Source organism: Scyliorhinus canicula, chromosome 10 (genome assembly GCF_902713615.1).
Source record: "Scyliorhinus canicula chromosome 10, sScyCan1.1, whole genome shotgun sequence".
NCBI lineage: Eukaryota > Metazoa > Chordata > Chondrichthyes > Carcharhiniformes > Scyliorhinidae > Scyliorhinus > Scyliorhinus canicula.
Window position 1 is genome coordinate 86,084,742 of NC_052155.1, and position 19,486 is coordinate 86,104,227.

The 19,486-nt window shown below is 47.6% G+C and overlaps 1 protein-coding gene across 7 annotated transcripts in view; it reads left to right on the forward strand.

Annotated features, from left to right (window-relative positions):
• spidr (scaffold protein involved in DNA repair) overlaps nt 1-19,486 on the forward strand; it is a 417,755-nt gene that overhangs the window by 296,566 nt on the left and 101,703 nt on the right. For 6 of the 7 annotated variants that reach the window (XM_038809295.1, XM_038809300.1, XM_038809297.1 and 3 more), the window contains one exon: nt 1,691-1,980. In XM_038809295.1, coding sequence (XP_038665223.1) covers nt 1,691-1,980 — 290 coding nt within the window. The remainder of the gene's footprint in view (nt 1-1,690; nt 1,981-19,486) is intronic. The other variant, XM_038809296.1, reaches the window with a different exon arrangement.

The window sequence follows — 19,486 nt, forward strand, 5'->3', positions numbered from 1 at the left end:
GCCTTTCACAGAGCGCGTTTCACACTGGATGACCGTTAATTGTCCAGCCAGCGCGAAATTTCACTCCGAGGTCGACCGCGGCCAGGAACGCATTTCATGTTTGCTTCATGGCCCACCGAGTACCTGCCCGACTACTGAAAAATTCAGGCCATAGAAAATTTGCAGCACAGAAGGAGACCATTTGGCCAACCATGTCTGTGCCAGGTGAAAAAGAGAGATTCAGCCTAATCCAAAGTTTTAGCTCTTGGTCTGTAAATCCTGCAGGTTACAACACGTAAATGCAGCTCCAGTAATTTTCTTCTTGTGATGAGGGTTTCTACCTCTCAGACTGTGAATTCCCGAACCACACCATTCTCTGGGTGAAAAAGGTTCCCCATAACTCCACTTTTATCATTTTTTTTATTAGTCTAGAGCCATGCTTGCTGGTTAATGACCCCTTTGTTGCGGGAAATATGTTTTTACCATCTATCTAGGTTTCTCATAATTTTTACACCTCAATTAAATCTCCCCAAAACCGTCAAAGGACACAACGCCAACTTGGCCAATTTTTCATCATGGCATAGATGGAAGTGGGTTTGATATGTCAATTTTCACAGCTTCTTCCAACACTAAACATGGCTGTTGATTTAGATAGATGGAGAACCTTTTCTCACAAGTTAAAGTGTGTAGTCAGTGGAGATACCTGTGCTACCTCACCTATAATATATATTTCAAGTGCTCTTGTTTTGAGTTCCTGATTCACATTGCAGCAAACATATCTCAACACTCATACAGAGAGGCTGGAGAGCACAGTATCATCCAAAACTCAAATACATTCATATTAAAAGCATGGATAGAAAGTCTCTGACCAACATTACTTTTTCCTCTCCCACTACCTACAAACAACACTTTTTTGCTCTTCATACATCTTTGAAAAGGCTGAAACATTTCTTGGTGTACTTATTCGAAGAAAGAATTCCAAGCTGAGTATGCTGCCATCGGTTATGGGGCTAAAGGAGGGAGTTGAGAAAAGAGGCCAGACTCAAATGAATAATTGAGGGATTGTAGTGATGAAAGAGGTTCTTCAAGTGACAGTGTGGAGGTGGCTGGAAAAACTATTCACCTGAGGAAGGAGCTGCGCTCCAAAAGCTCGTGTTTGAAACAAACCTATTGGACTTTAACCTGGTGTTGTAAGACTTCTTACTGTGCTCACCCCAGTCCAACGCCGGCATCTCCACATCATGGAAAAATTATTGGTAGTGATGGCCTGATTACTAATGATACTTGCCTAATTGTAGGCCAAATATGGAAGGCATAAACTTTGGTTATGTGAATGCCTGTTCTCTTCCCCCAGAATGCAGGTAAATACCTGTCATCAAGTCTCAATTTCCTTGTTGCCTTTATGAAGGGTGTCTGCTTTGTGGAAACATCTACATGGAGCAGCTTGCACCATGTCAGCCTGTTTTCTAGACATCTATGTGTGAGGCAGCATACCAAAGTTTACTCAATTCCAAGTGCTTAATGTAGGTGCTCATGGGCAGGACCCTGGCAAAGTGGTATGCTTGCCATGAGGCTGACTTCTCTTTCAGATTGCTCATTGACAGGTTAGTGTAACTGGAGTGCTCCTTTGCTGCAGCCACATTCTCTTTTGCCACTAACATGTTTACATCTTAATCCTGAATCCTAAATAAATGTTAATCTGTTCCCAAAGCAGGATACTACAACAACGGCAGGGAATGCTGAAAATATATTACTGACTCCACAAGAGAAAGAAATAAAGGTGTTGAACTTGGAGCATTACTTTTCGGCTAATGGCATATGTGACTCACTTCTTGAAGTAATTGAAAGCCAGGGAGCAGCAGGATGGGCAAAGCAAAATCTGAAAGTAGTTATACAGAGAGTTTACTGTCTTCCTATCAAAGAGGCTCTTCATAATCAACTGACTAGAAGCAACCAACCAGATCATCCTCTACCTTCAAATGTAGGTCAACAAAATGCAAGGTAAGCCTTCAACTGAAATATTGTCACCAAATCGCCGTTATTTCTCTTTTTCTATTAATAAGCCTAGGCGAAGGGTTATAATTCATAAAGTAGAACGGTGCCATGGTTGAACTGTTTAGGACAAACCAAAGTAAATATGGAATTAATGAGATGATGCCAAGTGTGGGTTTTGAAAGCCGATACATAGTAGAAAGAAGTGACAAATGAGTCAGGTAGGTTTGTGTTTTTAAAGTCCTAAAGAAGAATGAATTAGAGTCAACGAGCGTCTTGATTTTAACATTCTGAGGAAAGTGAAAACAAACATCAGACTCCTTGGCTTAGCAACAATTGCTGCTCCATAATAATTGGATAGAGTAGCTAGTCAAGGGGATTGGGCATATGCAGACGGGGAAGGCGCCGGGGCCAGACGGGTTCCCGGTGGAATTTTACAAAAAATATGCGGATTTGGTGGGCCCTGTGCTGGTACGAGCCTTCAACGAGGCATGGGAGGGGGGGGCTCTGCCCCCGACAATGTCGCAGGCACTGATCTCTCTGATCTTGAAGCGGGACAAGGACCCCGTGCAGTGTGGGTCATATAGGCCTATCTCGCTCCTGAATGTGGACGCCAAGTTGCTGGCAAAGATCCTGGCTACCAGGATAGAGGATTGTGTGCCAGGGGTGATACACGAGGACCAGACGGGTTTTGTGAAAGGGCGGCAGCTTAATACGAACGTGCGGAGACTGCTAAACGTCATCATGATGCCGGCAGTGGAGGGTGAGGCGGAGATAGTGGTGGCATTGGACGCGGAGAAAGCATTTGATAGGGTGGAGTGGAAGTACCTGTGGGAGACGCTGGAACGGTTTGGATTTGGGGAGGGATTTATTAAATGGGTGAAGCTGCTCTATTCGGCCCCGACGGCAAGTGTAGTGACGAATGGTAGGAGATCGGAGTATTTTGGGCTCCACCGGGGGACCAGACAGGGGTGCCCCTTGTCCCCCCTGCTCTTCGCACTGGCAATTGAACCGTTGGCGATGGCACTGAGGGGCTCAGGGGGGTGGAGAGGGCTGACAAGGGGCGGGGAGGAGCACCGGGTATCGCTATACGCGGACGACCTGCTGCTATACGTGGCAGACCCAGAAGGGGGAATGCCGGAGGTGATGGAACTGCTAGCAGAATTTGGGGACTTTTCGGGGTACAAGCTAAACTTGGGCAAGAGTGAGGTATTTGTGATACACCCAGGGGACCAGGAAGAGGGAATCGGGAGACTCCCGTTTAAGAGAGCAGGAAAGAGTTTTAGATATTTAGGGGTGCAGGTGGCAAGGAACTGGGGGACTCTCCACAAGCTGAACTTCTCCAGGCTGGTGGAACAGATGGAGGAGGAATTTAAAAGGTGGGACATGGTGCCGCTGTCGCTGGCGGGCAGAGTGCAGTCCGTTAAAATGACGGTCCTCCCGAGGTTTTTGTTTTTATTTCAGTGCTTGCCCATCTTCCTCCCTAGGGCCTTCTTCAAAAAGGTGACGAGTAGCATCATGAGCTACGTGTGGACGCACGGCACCCCAAGGGTGAGGAGGGTCTTCTTGGAGCGGAGTAGGGATAGTGGAGGGCTGGCATTACCCAATCTTTCGGGGTATTACTGGGCGGCAAATGTATCGATGGTGCGCAAGTGGATGATGGAAGGGGAGGGGGCAGCTTGGAAACGAATGGAGAGGGCGTCCTGTGGCAACGTAAGCCTGGGGGCCCTAGTAACGGCGCCATGGCCGCTCCCTCCCACGAGGTACACCACGAGCCCGGTGGTGGCGGCCACCCTCAAGATCTGGGGGCAGTGGAGGCGACACAGGGGGGAAGTGGGAGGTCTGATGGAGGCACCGTTAAGAGGGAACCATAGATTCATCCCGGGGAACATGGACGGGGGATTTCAGAGCTGGCACAGGGTGGGCATCAGGCAGCTGAAGGATCTGTTTGTAGATGGGAGGTTTGCGAGCCTGAGAGAGCTGGAGGAGAAATTCGGGCTCCCCCCGGGAAACATGTTTAGACATTTGCAGGTGAAGACATTTGCTAGACGCCAGGTGGAAGGGTTTCCCTTGCTCCCCAGTAGGGGGGCGAGTGATAGGGTGCTCTCGGGGGTCTGGGTCGGAGGGGGGAGGATATCGGACATCTACAAAGTAATGCAGGAGGCGGAGGAGGCATCAGTAGAGGAGCTGAAAGCCAAGTGGGAGGGGGAGCTGGGAGAACAGATAGAGGATGGGACATGGGCTGATGCCCTGGAGAGGGTTAATTCTTCCTCCTCGTGTGCGAGGCTTAGCCTCATTCAATTTAAGGTGCTACATAGAGCCCATATGACGGGGACAAGGATGAGTCGGTTCTTTGGGGGTGAGGACAGATGTGTCAGGTGTTTGGGAAGTCCAGCGAACCATGTCCATATGTTTTGGGCATGTCCGGCACTGGAGGAGTTCTGGAAGGGGGTGGCAAGGACGGTGTCGAGGGTGGTGGGATCCAGGGTCAAACCAGGATGGGGACTTGCGATCTTTGGGGTTGGGGTGGAGCCGGGGGTACAGGAGGCGAGAGAGGCCGGAGTACTGGCCTTTGCGTCCCTAGTTGCTCGAAGAAGGATACTAATACAGTGGAAGGACGCGAGGCCTCCAAGCGTGGAAACTTGGATTAATGACATGGCAAGCTTTATTCAGTTGGAAAGGGTCAAATTCGCCCTGAGAGGGTCAGTACAAGGGTTCTTCAGGCGGTGGCAGCCTTCCCTCGACTTTTTGGCTCAGAGATAGGGTACAGAGGTCGCAGCAGCAGCAACCCGGGGGGGGAGGGGAGGAGGAGGAGGAGGAGGGGGAGGGGGAGGGGGAGGGGGAGAGGGGGAGGGGGAGGGGGAGGGGAGGAGGGGGAGGGGAGGAGGGGGGAGGGGAGGAGGGGGAGGGAGGAGGGGGAGGGGGAGGGGAGGAGGGGGAGGGGGAGGGGAGGAGGGGGAGGGGGAGGGGAGGAGGGGGAGGAGGGGGAGGGGGGGGAGGGGGAGGGGAGGAGGGGGAGGGGAGGAGGGGGAGGGGAGGAGGGGGAGGGGAGGAGGGGGAGGGAGGAGGGGGAGGGGAGGAGGGGGAGGGGGAGGAGGGGGAGGGGAGGAGGGGAGGGGGAGGAGGGGGAGGGAGGAGGGGGAGGGGGAGGGGAGGAGGGGGAGGGGGAGGGGGGGTGGCAACAACGGTTGTGGTGGGTTATTTACGGTTGAAATGCGGGCAAATTTGCTCGCAGTTCATGTTTGATGTTGATTGTTGCTTTGTTTGTTTTTGGGGGAGGGGGAGGGGGGAGGGACAACGCGCGCGCGAGTTCGGGCGGGGGGGGGGGATATTTGTTAAGAGGGAATATTTTGTAATATTTTATAGTTAGTTGGGGTAAATATCTTCATGTAAAAAATTCTTTCAATAAAAATTATTTAAAAAAATAAAAAAAAATAATTGGATAGAGTGCAAACCTGATTAGAAAAAGTAGAATTGAAATCTCCAAGAAAAATTAGTTTATTTCTCCTGGTCATAGAAAGCAGAGAGAGAGGTCATTTAAGCTATCATGTCTGTGCCAGCTGCAGCAGTTTCCAGTTAGTCCTCTTCTCCTGCCTTTTCCCCACTTTCCTTTTGAAATCTATTATGGGTTCTCATTCAATATACCAATAATACAATTCAATAAAGACAATTCTCTCCTAACTCCTCCAGAGTGTCGGCGCCTCCATACCTTTTTCCTTTGCAGAAAACTCAAAGATATAACACAAACATGTTGTAATTCATGCATGATGACACCCAGATCCCTCTACAAATCTGATCTCTGCAATCTCTCACCATGAGCTTTTATTTTCTGAAATAACCTTTGATGAGGCACCTTATCAAATGCCTCCTTAAAATCTACGTACAGTACATCTGCTGGTTCCCCTTCATCCACAGCACTTCAATTTATTGTTCAAACATGCTTTCCCTTTCACAAAACCATGTTTATTTTGCCTGATTACCTGAATTTATCTAAGTGACCTGTTACAACATCTATAATAATAGCTTTGAACATTTTCCCTCTGACTGATGTAATGCTAACTCGTCTATAGTTTCCTGTGTCCTTTCTGTCTTCCTCCCTTCCAATTCCTGATTTACAGCTATTTTTGGGATATTACTTATATCCTCTATAGTGAAAATCAATGCAAAAATATTGGTTCAGTTCATCTACCATCTCCGTATTTTCTATTATTAACTCCCCAGAGTCACCTTCTACAGGACCAATGCTCATTTTGTTGTCTCTTTTCTTTTTAAAATATTCATAAAAACTCTTACTATTTGACTTTATATTTCTAGCTAGCTTTCTCTCCTACTCTAATTTTTCCCTCCTTATTAGTCTTTTGGTCATTCTTTGCTGTTTTTTCTCTTTAGGATGGCAGACCTCTCAACAACTGTGGGTACTGTCAAGGGGCGAATGAAGCAGACAGATCTCTTTCTGGTGCACATTACACCTTATGCAGTACTTCTCCACTGCTGAGACTTTGGTTCAGGCTACTTGCATCTCTTATACAGGTCATCCCAGAAAAGCAGCAGGACACAGTACAAGTTGTTAACACTAGCTGCTTCATGTGGTGATGGCGGGCGGGAGGCAGCCACACACTGGAGGGCTCCCGCTCGGGAATAGAAATTTTGGGGTTTTAACGCCCGGTCCCGGGGGAAATGGAGGCTGAAAAGGCTGTAAGAAGGCACAGGGAGGAGAAATGTTCAAGTTTGGGAGAAAAACGGCCTTGAAAAAGGCGGTTAACAGAAGTCCGCCAGTGAGTGGAAAAGTCAGCGCAGGAACTGTAAGGAAGTGGAGGCTGGAGCACCAGGGGAGGCCGCATCGCTCACAGCAGAAGAAATGACCACGATGATGGCTGTGGAACGTGAAAGACAGTTCACAAAACACATGGAAGCGATGAAGAAGGAGATGGGGCAGTATTGAAACTGCTGGTGGAGGAGGCGATTGCCTCGGTGAGGGCGGCAGTATGGACCGTAGTGCTGGAGGTGTGGAAGCAAGGTGAGACACTGAAGGAAGTGGAAGAGGCATTATCGCAGCACAGTGATCAACTTAACTCGATGGGAAAGGAATTGCGGAGGGTGATAGAGACCAATAAGGGTCTGTGAGACAAAATGGAAGACCTGGAAACAGATCCAGGCCAACGGAATCTGAGGATTGTGAGTCTGCCCGAAGGGGTGGAAGGCCCGATGCCAACGGAGTATTTTGCCACGATGTTGGCGAAGCTATTAGGGGAGGGGGACGATCCCTCCTGAAATGTACTGGATCGGGCTCATCGGTCATGGAGGCCTATACCAAAGATGAGTGAGCTGCCAAGAGTAGTAACTCTGTGTTTCCGTAGGTATAGCATGAAGGAGAAAGTCCTGTGCTGGGCAAAACAGAAGCGGGAGGTGCAGTGGGCTGGAGCTGGTATACATATATACCAGGACTTTACAGTGGAGCTGGAGAGGAGGCGAGCTGCATTCAGCCGGGTGAAGAAGACACTTTACATCAGCAAAGTGCAGTGCGGCATAGTATATCCAGCTAAGTTGAGGGTGACCTACAAATTCAAGAACTTTTATTTTGGGACGGCGGAAGCAGTGGAGGAGTTTGTGAAGGCAGAAGGACTATGGCAGAATTGAGAAACAGTCGTGTACCAATGTAGCCTTATGTAACTTTATTTTTTCACTGCGTGTTGGTGTATGTACTAAATGAGTTGACGCTGTATATATTTGGACAAGAGAAGAGATGGGATTTTCATTTGCAATGATGGTTCTTTGGGGATTGGGTGTGTATACGGGGGTTGTGTGCTAAAGGGGATTTCTTGGTTTTCCTGGAACTGGGCAAGGGGGAAGGAGACCCAGGCGGGGGCCTCCACGCTGGCCGGTTTAAGCTGGCCACAATGAACAGGAGTGAGGTGGGGAGTGGCTCCATTGGAGCCTGGTAGAACAAGTTTCGGTGAGTCGAGCCAGGGTGAAAAGTTGGGGGAAGGAACCGAGGTTGGGGGGAGGTGTTTACAAGAGGAAGTGGAGGGGGAGGTGTTTGGGATTGTTGGGGGGGGGAGGGGGGGGGGGGTCTAAATTCATGGGTGTCATTCACAGTACTGTTTCGGGGATTGGGTGGCATTGAATATTAGGGGGGTGGTTTGGGGGGTGGACTGTGTCTGTCAATGTTGACCATAGGCGATGCCTGATTCCTTTTTCTTTTTTCCTTTCTTTTCCCACCTTGGGAGAGTTTGTTTTATTTGATGCTTTTATTGTCAGTGGGCTGATGTTTGGGGGATGGTGGGAGCATAATCTCAGATAAGGGGTCACCCATTTAAGAAAGCAATGAGGAAAACTCTATTCTCTCAGAGGTAGTGGACCTGTGGAATTCTTTACCGCAGCGGGCTGCAGAGGCTGGATTATTCAGTATGTTCAAGGCAGAGGTCGACAGATTTTTAATCAGCAAGGAAACCAAGGGTTATGGGAATAAGGCCGGAAAGTGGAGCTAAGGATTGTCATATCAGATCAGTCATGATCTCATTAATGGTGGAGCCATTGGACTCTGTGGGCCAAATGGCCTACTTCTGCTCTTACGACTTATTGTCTTGCGGTCTTTTCACTTGCCTGGTTGTGTACGACTTCAAAAATACTCAAGAAGGTCAATACCATCCTGGATAATGCATCTCGCTTCAATGGCACTCCGTCCACCAAATTAAATATTCACTCCTTCTACCAGTAGTATTTACTATATCCAAGGTGCTCTGCAATGACTCACCAAGGCTTTTTCTTTTTAAAAAAAAAAATATTTTTATTCAGGCATTTGTATAAACATTAAACACAAACCAAAACAAGAAAGAGTAAGAACAATCAGAACCTCATAATAAATAAATAAATACCCGAACATCCCAAACTTCCTGCCGTTCCCCTCTTCTCATCCTACCTTCTCCATTTTAACCCCTTTATCCCACGCCCCCCACTGCTGACACCACAATTTTCCTTGAAGAATTTGATGAACAATGGAAGTGCCTCGTAGAGGTACTGCAGCGGTTGGGGCTTGGAACAGGGTTCATCTCCTGGGTAAAGCTTCTATACTAGGCTCCCATGGCGAGCGTATGGACAAACAACACCAAACCCCCGATCCTTCCAGCTGCACAGGGGCACCAGACAAGGATGCCCACTGTCCCCGCTGCTGTTCGCTCTAGCGATCGAACCATGAACAATCACTCTCAGAGCAGCAAAAAGCTGGACGGGGATCCGAAGGGGAGGCAGAGAGCACAGAGTCTCACTCTATTCAGATGACCTGCTCCTCTACATTTCGGACCCACAAAGCAGCATGGACGGAATCATCACGCCCCTGAAAGAGTTTGGTGCCTCCTCGGGCGACAACTCAACATGAGAAAAAGCGAGATCTTCCCGGTACACCCAGAAGGAGGGGGGGGGCAACACTAATGGAACTGCCGTTTAAGCAAGCCCAACACAAATTCTGCTGCCTGGGAATCCAAATAGCCCATGACTAGAAAGGGATCCACAAATAGAACCTCACCAGCCTGACAGAGGAAGTCAAAAAGGATCTGCAAAGTTGGAACATACTCCCACTCTCCCTCACGGGGAGAGTCCAGACGATCACAAGGAATGTAGTGCGCAGGTACCTCTTCCTACTTAGATCTATCTCGAGCTACATCCCCAAGGCCTTTTTTCAAAGTACTAGACAAACTAATCATGGCGTTCGTATGTTGGGGGGTAGAATGCTAGGATCCCAAAGAAGGTCCTACAAAAAACAAATTCCGGGGGAGGGGGGGCTAGCCCTCCCAAACCTACAATTCTACCACTGGACAGCGACAGCCGAGTGAATAAGGGGATGGATCAAGGAGCCAGAAGCCAAGTGGGTTTGCGCGGAGGAGGCCTCCTGCAAGGGGACCTCCCTCCAGGCCCTTGCCACGGCGGTACTCTCATCCCCACCCAAAAAATCCTCCAGCAACCCAGTGGTGATAGCCACCCACCAGTCCTGGAACCAACTATGGCAGCAAAGATGTCGGTCAAAGCACCATCTGCAACAACCATACGTTCACACCAGCGCTGACTTGCGTCACCTTTAAATAGTGCGGACAGGACGGAGGGACACTACAGTCAGGGGCGTATATACGGACGGCAGGATCACAACACTGGACAAACTGACGGAGAAATTCGATCTAGTCAGGGGGAACAAGCTAAGTTACCTGCAACTTAAAAACTTCCTGCGAAAGGGGACAAGAACGTACCCACAACCGCCATGACAGAAAATTGGATGCAAACATCCTAGATAAAGGAAAGTAGCAACATGTATGAATGACTGGTCGAATGGGCTGACAGGAAAGAAATGGGAGGAAGACCTGGGGATTGAAATAGGGTGGGTACTCTGGAGCGAGGCACTACATACGGTCAACTCCACCTCCACATGCGCAAGGCTCAGCCTAACACAACTAAAAGTGGTACATAGAGCCCTAAAAGTGGTACTGCAATGAAGTTATTGTGAAAATTCCCTGGTCGCCACACTCTGGCTGCTGTTCGGGTACATTGAGGGAGAATTCAGAATGTCCAAATTACCGAACAGCACGTCTTTTGGGACTTGTGGAAGGAAACCGGAGTACTCGGAGGAAACCCTCGCAGACACGAGGAGAACGTGCAGACTCCACACAGGCAGTTACCCAAACCAGCAATTGAACCTGGGATTCTAGTGGAGTGAAGCAACAGTGCTAACCACCGTGCTACACTATTTGTAAAGGCAAAAAGCAACGGGGAGAGTGGGAACCCCTGCCTGGTCCCATGTTGTAGCCCGAAGTAACCCGAGCTCATCCGATTCATCCATACGCTCACTACCAGCGCCCGATACAACAATCGGATCCAGCCTACAAACCCCTGTCTGAACCCGAACTGTCCCTTCACCTCCCACAAGTACTCCCATTCCACTTGATCGAACTCCTTCTCTTCATCCATTGCAACTGCCACCTCCACGTCCTGTCCCTCCGGGGCATCATTGTCACATTCAGTAATCTGACATTCACCAACAATTGCCTCCCCTTTACAAGCCCAGTCTGGTCTTCCCCTATCACCCGAGCACACAGTCCTCAATTCGCGAGGCCAAGATCTTTGCCAACAATTTTGCGTCCACATTTAGTGACAATATCAGGGGACAGGATCCACACTGCTCCGGATCTTTATCCTTCTTTAATATTAGGGATATGGATGCCTACGATAATGTAGGGGAGAGGATCCCCCTTATCTCTTGCCTCATTATATGCCCTTACCAGCAGGGGCCCCAGGTCCCCAGCAAACTTATGAAATTCAACAGGAAACCCATCCGGGCACAGAGGCTTCCCTGCCTGCATTGGCCCCATGCCCTCCATCACCTCCACCAGTCCAATGGGGGCCCCCAGACCCTTCACCAGTTCCTCCTCAACCTTGGAGAACTCTAACCCGTCTGGGAATCGCCGCATTCCCTCCCTCCCCTCCTGTCCTTCGCCCTTCTTAATTCTTTGAGAAAGTGACAAAGTTAATTGATGAGGGAAGGGCTGTAGATGTCATATACATGGACTTTAGTAAGGCGTTTGATAAGGTTTCCCATGGCAGGTTGATGGAAAAAATGAAGTCGTATGGGGTTCAGGGTGTACTAGCTAGATGGATAAAAGAACTGGCTGGGTAACAGGAGACAGAGAGTAGTGGTGGAGGGGAATGTCTCAAAATGGAGAAGGATGACTAGTGGTGTTCCACAGGGATCCGTGCTCGGACCACTGTTGTTTGTGATCTACATAAATGACCTGGAGGAAGGTATAGGTGGTCTGATTAGCAAGTTTAATGTTGTATTCTCTGACAGTCCTCCAGATAGCGAGGAGGACTGTCAGAGAATACAACAGAATATAGATAGATTGGAGAGTTGGGCAGAGAAATGGCAGATGGAGTTCAATCCAGGCAAATGCGAGGTGATGCATTTTGGAAGATCAAATTCAAGAGCTGACTATATGGTCAATGGAAGGGTCCTGTGGAAAATTGATGTACAGAGAGATCTGGGAGTTCAGGTCCATTGTACCCTGAAGGTGGCAACGCAGGTTGATAGAGTGGTCAAGAAGGCACATAGCATGCTTGCCTTCATTGGATGGGGTATTGAGTACAAGAGTCGGCAGGTCATGTTACAGTTGTATAGGACTTTGGTTAGGCCACATTTGGAATATTGCATGCAGTTCTGGTCGCCACATCACCAGAAGGATGTGGATGCTTTGGAGAGGGTGCAGAGGAGGTTCACCAGGATGCTGCCTGGTATGGAGGGGGCTAGCTATGAAGAAAGGTTGAGTAGATTAGTATTGTTTTCATTGGAAAAACGGAAGTTGAGGGGGGACCTGATTGAGGTCTACAAAATTATGAGAGGTATGGACGGGGTGGATAGCAACAAGCTTTTTCCAAGAGTGGGGGTGCCAATTACAAGGGGTCACGATTTCAAGGTGAGAGTGGGAAAGTTTAAGGGAGATGTGCGTGGAAAGTTTTTTACGCAGAGGGTGGTGGGTGCCTGGAACGCTTTACGAGCGGAGGTGGTAGAGGCGGGCACGATAGCATCATTTAAGAGGCATCTAGACGGGTATTTGAAAGGGCGGGAACAGAGGGAAGTAGACTTTGGAAAATAGGAGACAGGTTTAGATAAAGGTTCTGGATCGGCGCAGGCTGGGAGGGCCGAAGGGCCTGTTCCTGTGCTGTAATTTTCTTTGTTCTTTGTTCTTCCGATCTCCCTCACCACCTCCTGCTTCCTGAGTTGGTGGGACAACATCCTACTCGCCTTCACCCAATACTCCTACATTGCCTCTCTGGCCCTCCTCAACTGCACTACTCTCCTTCAACAATCCTGCCTCCAGGGCCCCGATTATCTCCTGTCCACCCGCAGAATTTTGTCCACCAGCCTTGTCATCTTTGCATGTTCCCCTTTTCCCTATGCGTCCGGATTAATATGAACTCACCCATAGCAACTGCCTTGAGCGCCACTCATAGTGTGGTGGCCGAAAATCACCCGTATCATTCAGTTCCACGTACCCGTGAATGGCTGCCCTGACCCGCTCGCACACGTCTGCAGCCATTAACAGCCCTATGTCCAACCTCTCTGAGGGCGCCCCCCTGCTTACTTCAAGTCCACCCAGTACGGCACGTGGTCAGAAACCACGATCAGCGAGCACCCCGAGTCGATGCCCCCCGCCACTAAAATAATCAATTCAAGAGTACGCCCTGTCCGCATGGGAGGAGCACGAGAACTCCTTCGCCCTCGATTTTCCAACCTACACGATCCACCACCCCTTCATTGCCACAAAGCGCAGGATTTACCAATACTGACGAGGACAATTTGTCTGGTTTTGAGATCAGAACTGGCCTGGAGTTGGTCCATTCATCCATGCTCCTACCAGGTGCACACTGACTGCAGCATCCTCCAGTAGAACAGATACTTTTTGGTATCCAACAACAGACAGCCCTCCACGAATAAATTGAACACACTCACGAACAAGACAACAACCTGGCCAACATACTGGATGATTCGCTGGCCCCTTCAAAGGAACATTGTGCTCCTAATCGGCTCCAACAATGTGCCTGTAATTCGCTCCCAAATTGTGCTTCTAATCCGCTCCCACATTGTGCTCCTAACCCGCTCCCACATTGTGCTCCTAACCCGCTCCCACATTGTGCTCCGAACCCGCTTCCACATTATGCTCCTAATCTGCTTCCACATTGCACTCTTATCCCGCTTCCAAATTGTGCTCCTAATTCGCTCCCACATTGTGCTCCGAACCCGCTCTAACATTGTGCTCCTAACCCGCTCCCAAATTGTGCTCCTAATTCGCTCCCACATTGTGCTCCGAACCCGCTCTAACATTGTGCTCCTAACCCGCTCCCAAATTGTGCTCCTAATTCGCTCCCACATTGTTGGAATGTGGCGACTAGGGGCTTTTCACAGAAACTTAATTGAAGCCTAATTCGCTCCCACATTGTTCTCCTAATCCACTCCCACATATTGCTCCTTCGCATTATGCTCCGAACCTGCTCCCACATTGTGCTCCTAACCCGCTTCCACATTGTGCTCTTTCACATTATACTCCGAACCCACTCCCACATTGAGCTCCTAACCCGCTCCCACATTGTGCTCCTAACCCGCTCCCACATTGTGCTCCTAACCCGCTCCCACGTTGTGCTGCCAACCAGCTCCCACATTGCGCTCCTTGACATTGTGCTCCGAACACGCTCCTTGACATTGTGCTCCGAACATGCTCCCGCATTGTGTTCCGAACCTGCTCCCGCATTGTGCTCCGAACCTGCTCCCGCATTGTGCTCCGAACCTGCTCCCGCATTGTGCTCCTAACCCGCTCCCACATTGTGCTCCTAACCCGCTCCCACATTGTGCTCCTAACCCGCTCCCACATTGCGCTCCTAACCCACTCCCACATTGCGCTCCTAACCCGCTCCCACATTGTGCCCCTAACCTGCTCCCACATTGTTCTCCTAACCCGCTCCCACATTGTGCTCCTAACCTGCTCCCACATTGTTCTCCTAACCCGCTCCCACATTGTGCTGCTAACCCTCTCCCACAGAAAATAAAAATGCGATCCTGAGACCTGTCAAACCACCAGTTGGGGGGGAGGGGTGGTGGTGAAGTAAGATGTGTAAATAGTTTGTTAATGAGTAGAATGAGAGACCCGTGGGGAGCTGTGGTATAAAGAGTTAATATCTATTATGCTATAGCTAGAGTGCATCATTGGTCAAAAACATGTAACTGGAACCTGAGGGAAGAAGGTTCGAATGGAGTCCTGCCAAAGTCTGTCTCTGTAAATAGTCCGTAAAGTTTTGCTCATTTGCAACAGCATGGTTTCCAACCCTCTTCTATCAAAGGCTCCCAGAGCCCAGTTGTGATATAAATATGATATCAAATCAATCATCAGGTTGAAGAAGGAATTCATTCCTTTCAGTTTTCGGTTAAAGAAGGAATTGATGACTGAAGAAAAGTATTGAAATAAAAATGAAGCAAGAAAAATGGGGATTTACGACAGGACAGATAGGAGAGTTAACAGAAAGATGATGGGTCAAATGGCCTTCCATTGTACTAAAATTTCCATGATTCTGCTTTTCAGAGAGTTTAACAATAAATATTGTGAAGCCTCCATATTAATTAAATCACTTGCTGTATCTATCATATACTTCCATCGGTCAGGAGATACAGAATCTGAGAACACCATGAACAGGTTCAAAAACAGCTTCTTCCCCGCTGTTACCAGACTCCTAAACGACCCTCTTATGGACTGACCTGATTAACACTACACCCCTGTATGCTTCACCCAATGCCGTTGTTATGTAAGTTACCTTGTGTACCCTGTGTTGCCCTATTATGTATTTTCTTTTATTTCCTTTTCTTTTCATGTACTTAATGATCTGTTGAGCTTCACGCAGAAAAATACTTTTCACTTTACCTCGGTACACGTGACAATAAACAAATCCAAAGATGTGCAGGTTAGGTGGGTTGGTCATGCTAAATTGTCCTTAGTGTCCAAAATTTCCCTTAGTGTTGGGTGTGGTTACTGGCTAATGGGGATAAGGTGGAAGTGTGGGCTTGCGTAGGATGCTCTTTCCAAGAGCCAGTGCAGACTCGATGGGCCGAATGGCCTCCTTCTGCACTGTAAATTCTATGTAATTCTATGAAATCCAAGTCCAAAATTACTTCATGACAGATTTGAAGCAAATAAGAACGGATTCAGAGCCCCTCGAGCCTGCTCCATCATTGAATACGATCATTGCTAATCTCATCTCAGCCTTGACTACACTTACCTGCCCATTCTCCATAATCTTTCAACCCATCACTAATTAAAAATTTGTCTATCTCCTCTTTAAATTTACTCAATGTCCCGGCATCCACAGGGTGGTGAATTCCACAGATTCAAGACCCTTTGAGAGAAGTAATTTATCTTCATCTCTGTTTTAAATCTGCTACCCATTCCCCGAAATCTATGACCTCTCGTTCTAGATTGCCCCACAGGAGGTTGGGTCTGCTTTGTGTCTACTTTGCCAATCCTCTTTAACATCATATATAACTCAATTAGATCTTCTCTCATTCTTCTGAACACATTCGATTACAGGCCTAAACTGTACTCTTCATAAGACAAACTCTCTGAAATCAACCTAGTGAACCTCCTCTAATGCAAGTACATCCCTCAAATAAGGGGGCCAAAACTATACACAGTACTGCAGGTATGGCCTCACCAATGCCTTGTACCGTTCCCTACTTTCATAATTTATTCCTTTAGCTATAAATGCAAAAATTCCATTTGTCTTCCTTAATTCCTACTGTACCTTTATACTAGCTTTCTGTGATTGATGCAGGGGGACACCCAGATCCCTCTGCACCGAAGCACTCTGAAGTTTCTCTCCATTTAGATACTAAATTTCCTTTCTACTTTTCTGGCCAAAATGGATGATCTCACACTGATATCCATGTTAATCTCCAAATTTTGGGCCATTCACCAAACTTGCAGCCGTATATATTAATAATAATAATAATCACTTATTGTCACAAGTAGGCTTCAATGAAGTTACTGTGAAAAGCCCCTGGTCGCCACATACCAGTGACTATTCGGGGAGGCCGGTACGGGAATTGAACCCATGCTGCTGGCCTTGTTCTGCATGATAAGCCAGCTGTTTACCCACTGTGCTTATCTGCAGGTTAGTTTATTCATTAAATATAATTACCGTGCCTTGGTGTTTTGGTGTAGTACTGACATCTAATGCCATTTTACAGAATTCAAGCTTTATTTGTTTCATTCAATAGGCTGCCATATCTAATGCAGTCTTGGACTACATTCTCACCACTCAGTTTAGCGCAGCCATTCTTACCTTTTCATTGCTATTTTCAAACGCTTTCCAGTCTACACCTTCTGCCACTATGGACCTGTTTGACATATTTTCCGCTTCAATCATCCGCCCCCACCAGACTGTCTCTCACCTTCTGGGTTTAATCACTGTGTTAAGGTTAATAGTGGTTGCAGCTTCATTGTAAAGAAATGCAAAAACAATGTTTTTTGATAAATAGGATCAAATTTAAACATCCTACACAGGAAAAAGCATATTTTAAAAATTATCCTTCACTGTTACTCTATCATATGTGCAAATTCGCAGATTATGCAGTCTTAAAATTAGATTGCAATTTTTCAAATTAATGTAGATTGCATAACCTCCTAAAATGCTCTTGTGCTTAGGGAAAGTACCCAAGTGTCTGCGGCAACAAAACAGGAAGTTTTAAGTTATATAGGTTCCTGTACCCTACTTTATTAATGATAACATAATTCCACATTGTTGTACAAAATATAAGGAATCTGCAGACTGGACCCAATGAAGGTTGCATATTCTGCTCTTAGTGAGTGGCCTAAATAAATTATACTGATGGTTTCTTCTGTGGTTTAAATCCTTTCTCTCAATAGAAATAATGTCATCAAACGCAGTGAAATTAGTTTCACTTTCGTCTGCAAATGCGTAAAAGTGTTGACTTTATGTCAGAATGATCAGTTGACCCTTGTGCAATTGACCTATTTTTCCTTTTAAGTCCTCCCACCCAAAGATCACTTCAGAATATTTTGCTGTGATGTGCAAACTATTCTGTTCTGCCATGCTGTGGTATATATGATTTTCTCTTATTGTATTAGATACTATATATAAAATACATTCATACCTGATCATCTGGGTCACAAATATAACGTGGATATTGAAAAAGAGCTAGTAATTACATCTCATCCTTCTCTGTAGAGAAGGAAGCAGGTCTGTAGCTGTGGGTTTATGCAAGTGATGTTTATAAATCTGCACTTTTTCTGCTCATGGAACATCACAATATTTAATAAGGATAGTAACATTTTTAATAAGAACAAATATTACACCATATCTTTTTTTTTAAATTCTGCTGAAGTGTTGGTTTGTGTTCCTCTAAATCTAATTGATAGAGTGAGAGTGATGAAAGTTACGTAAATGTTGACAAGTTTCAAACAGTGGCTACAGTATTTTGGGTTCCTGGAGAGTTCCTTATTTATTTATAATTGTTCCCTCCTCTCCTCATGTTTCAGAGCCCCTCACTTTCATCATAACTTTTACATTTTCCATTTTATTCGACTAAACACAACCCTTGTTTTCTCTCCTTTTCCTTTACTATCACTTTTAAACCCCCCCCGCACCCTCTTTCCCAAGAGGGCATTGACCTCCTCAATATGATCTAGTTCTGTTCACTTTTCCTACTTTTATTATATTTCTCTTAAAGAAGCTTTGTTTACATAAATCAACATAAAATGTTGTAAAGAAAATAAAATAGATGGAGAAAAGAACATTTCTGGGCACGATCTAACGGAAACGTTTCTACATGTCATTTCAGACGTGTTGCTCTGTCGGCGAGTTTCCCCACTGCCATCTAACCACAATTACTCATTTTTTCGGTCCCCGGGTAGTTTCTCTCTCACGCTTAGAATTCTTCCATTACTGGGGAGCTGAACTCGCTGGCCAGACCGGCCCCTCAGAGATCAGGCCACCATTTTGAAAGGGTGCCCCGATCTCTGAGTGATTTTGAGCATCCCCCTCTCCCCTGCAATGTAAGCCCCACACCCATGGGCATACACAACACCCCATCCAAGTGAGAACCCGACCATGGTGTTGCCAAGGGCCCCTCCTTTTTAGGTCTCGGGTCTTCCCACAACCCCTTTCGTTCCCCCCCCCCCCTCCTTCCAGGACTCCCATCCTTGAGCCCTACCCCCAACCTCCTGGAGGCCCCTTCATATCCGCCCTCATCCCTTCTTTCACGATCCCCTTCTTTGGGCTGACCCTTGGCAGTGCCACCTGTGAACTTTGGCACTGGCACCCTGGCAGTGCTCCAACCAGCCTGGCAGTGCAACCCAGGCACCTGAGCAGTGCCAGGGTGTCCCTGCACTGGGGGAGTGCCAGCGGCTACCCTGCCTTGTCCCTGACCACCCAGAGGCCGCCAATGGTTTGGGAAATCCCCCCAGGTGCCATTCCTCCTGGTCTACGTTTGCGTGGACCAGTACTTATCAGCGCCTGGCTGGGGTCTCGGTGGGGAGGCCAATAGATGCTGGGAAGCAGTTAGATTTGTCATCAGAGCAGTTAAGTGGCAATGCCTCGCGAGATCTGGGTGGATCTCACGAGGGCAATGGCAGTCATGATGCCCGGGTGAGGTATCTCCCGGCATCTACCAGCCACCACATATGTATGCACACAGACTTTTTAAAAACTATTACACCCTATAAAACGGAATAAAACTTTTGTGATTTTATCCACTGTGCTCTTTTCCAAGAGGTTATTATGTATTTTAAAAAATAATCTCAGGTGATTTGGGATAGTTACTATCTCTATTCACAAGGCAGAATTCCCCCACCCCCACCCCATGGCGGGTTCTGAGTCGGGGAAGCATAAAACTGAATGGGCGATTCCCCTAGGAACCCCCTTGCCCAAACCCAGACGCATTTTCATGCTTGGGTGGGCAGGACCTCGGGTGGGG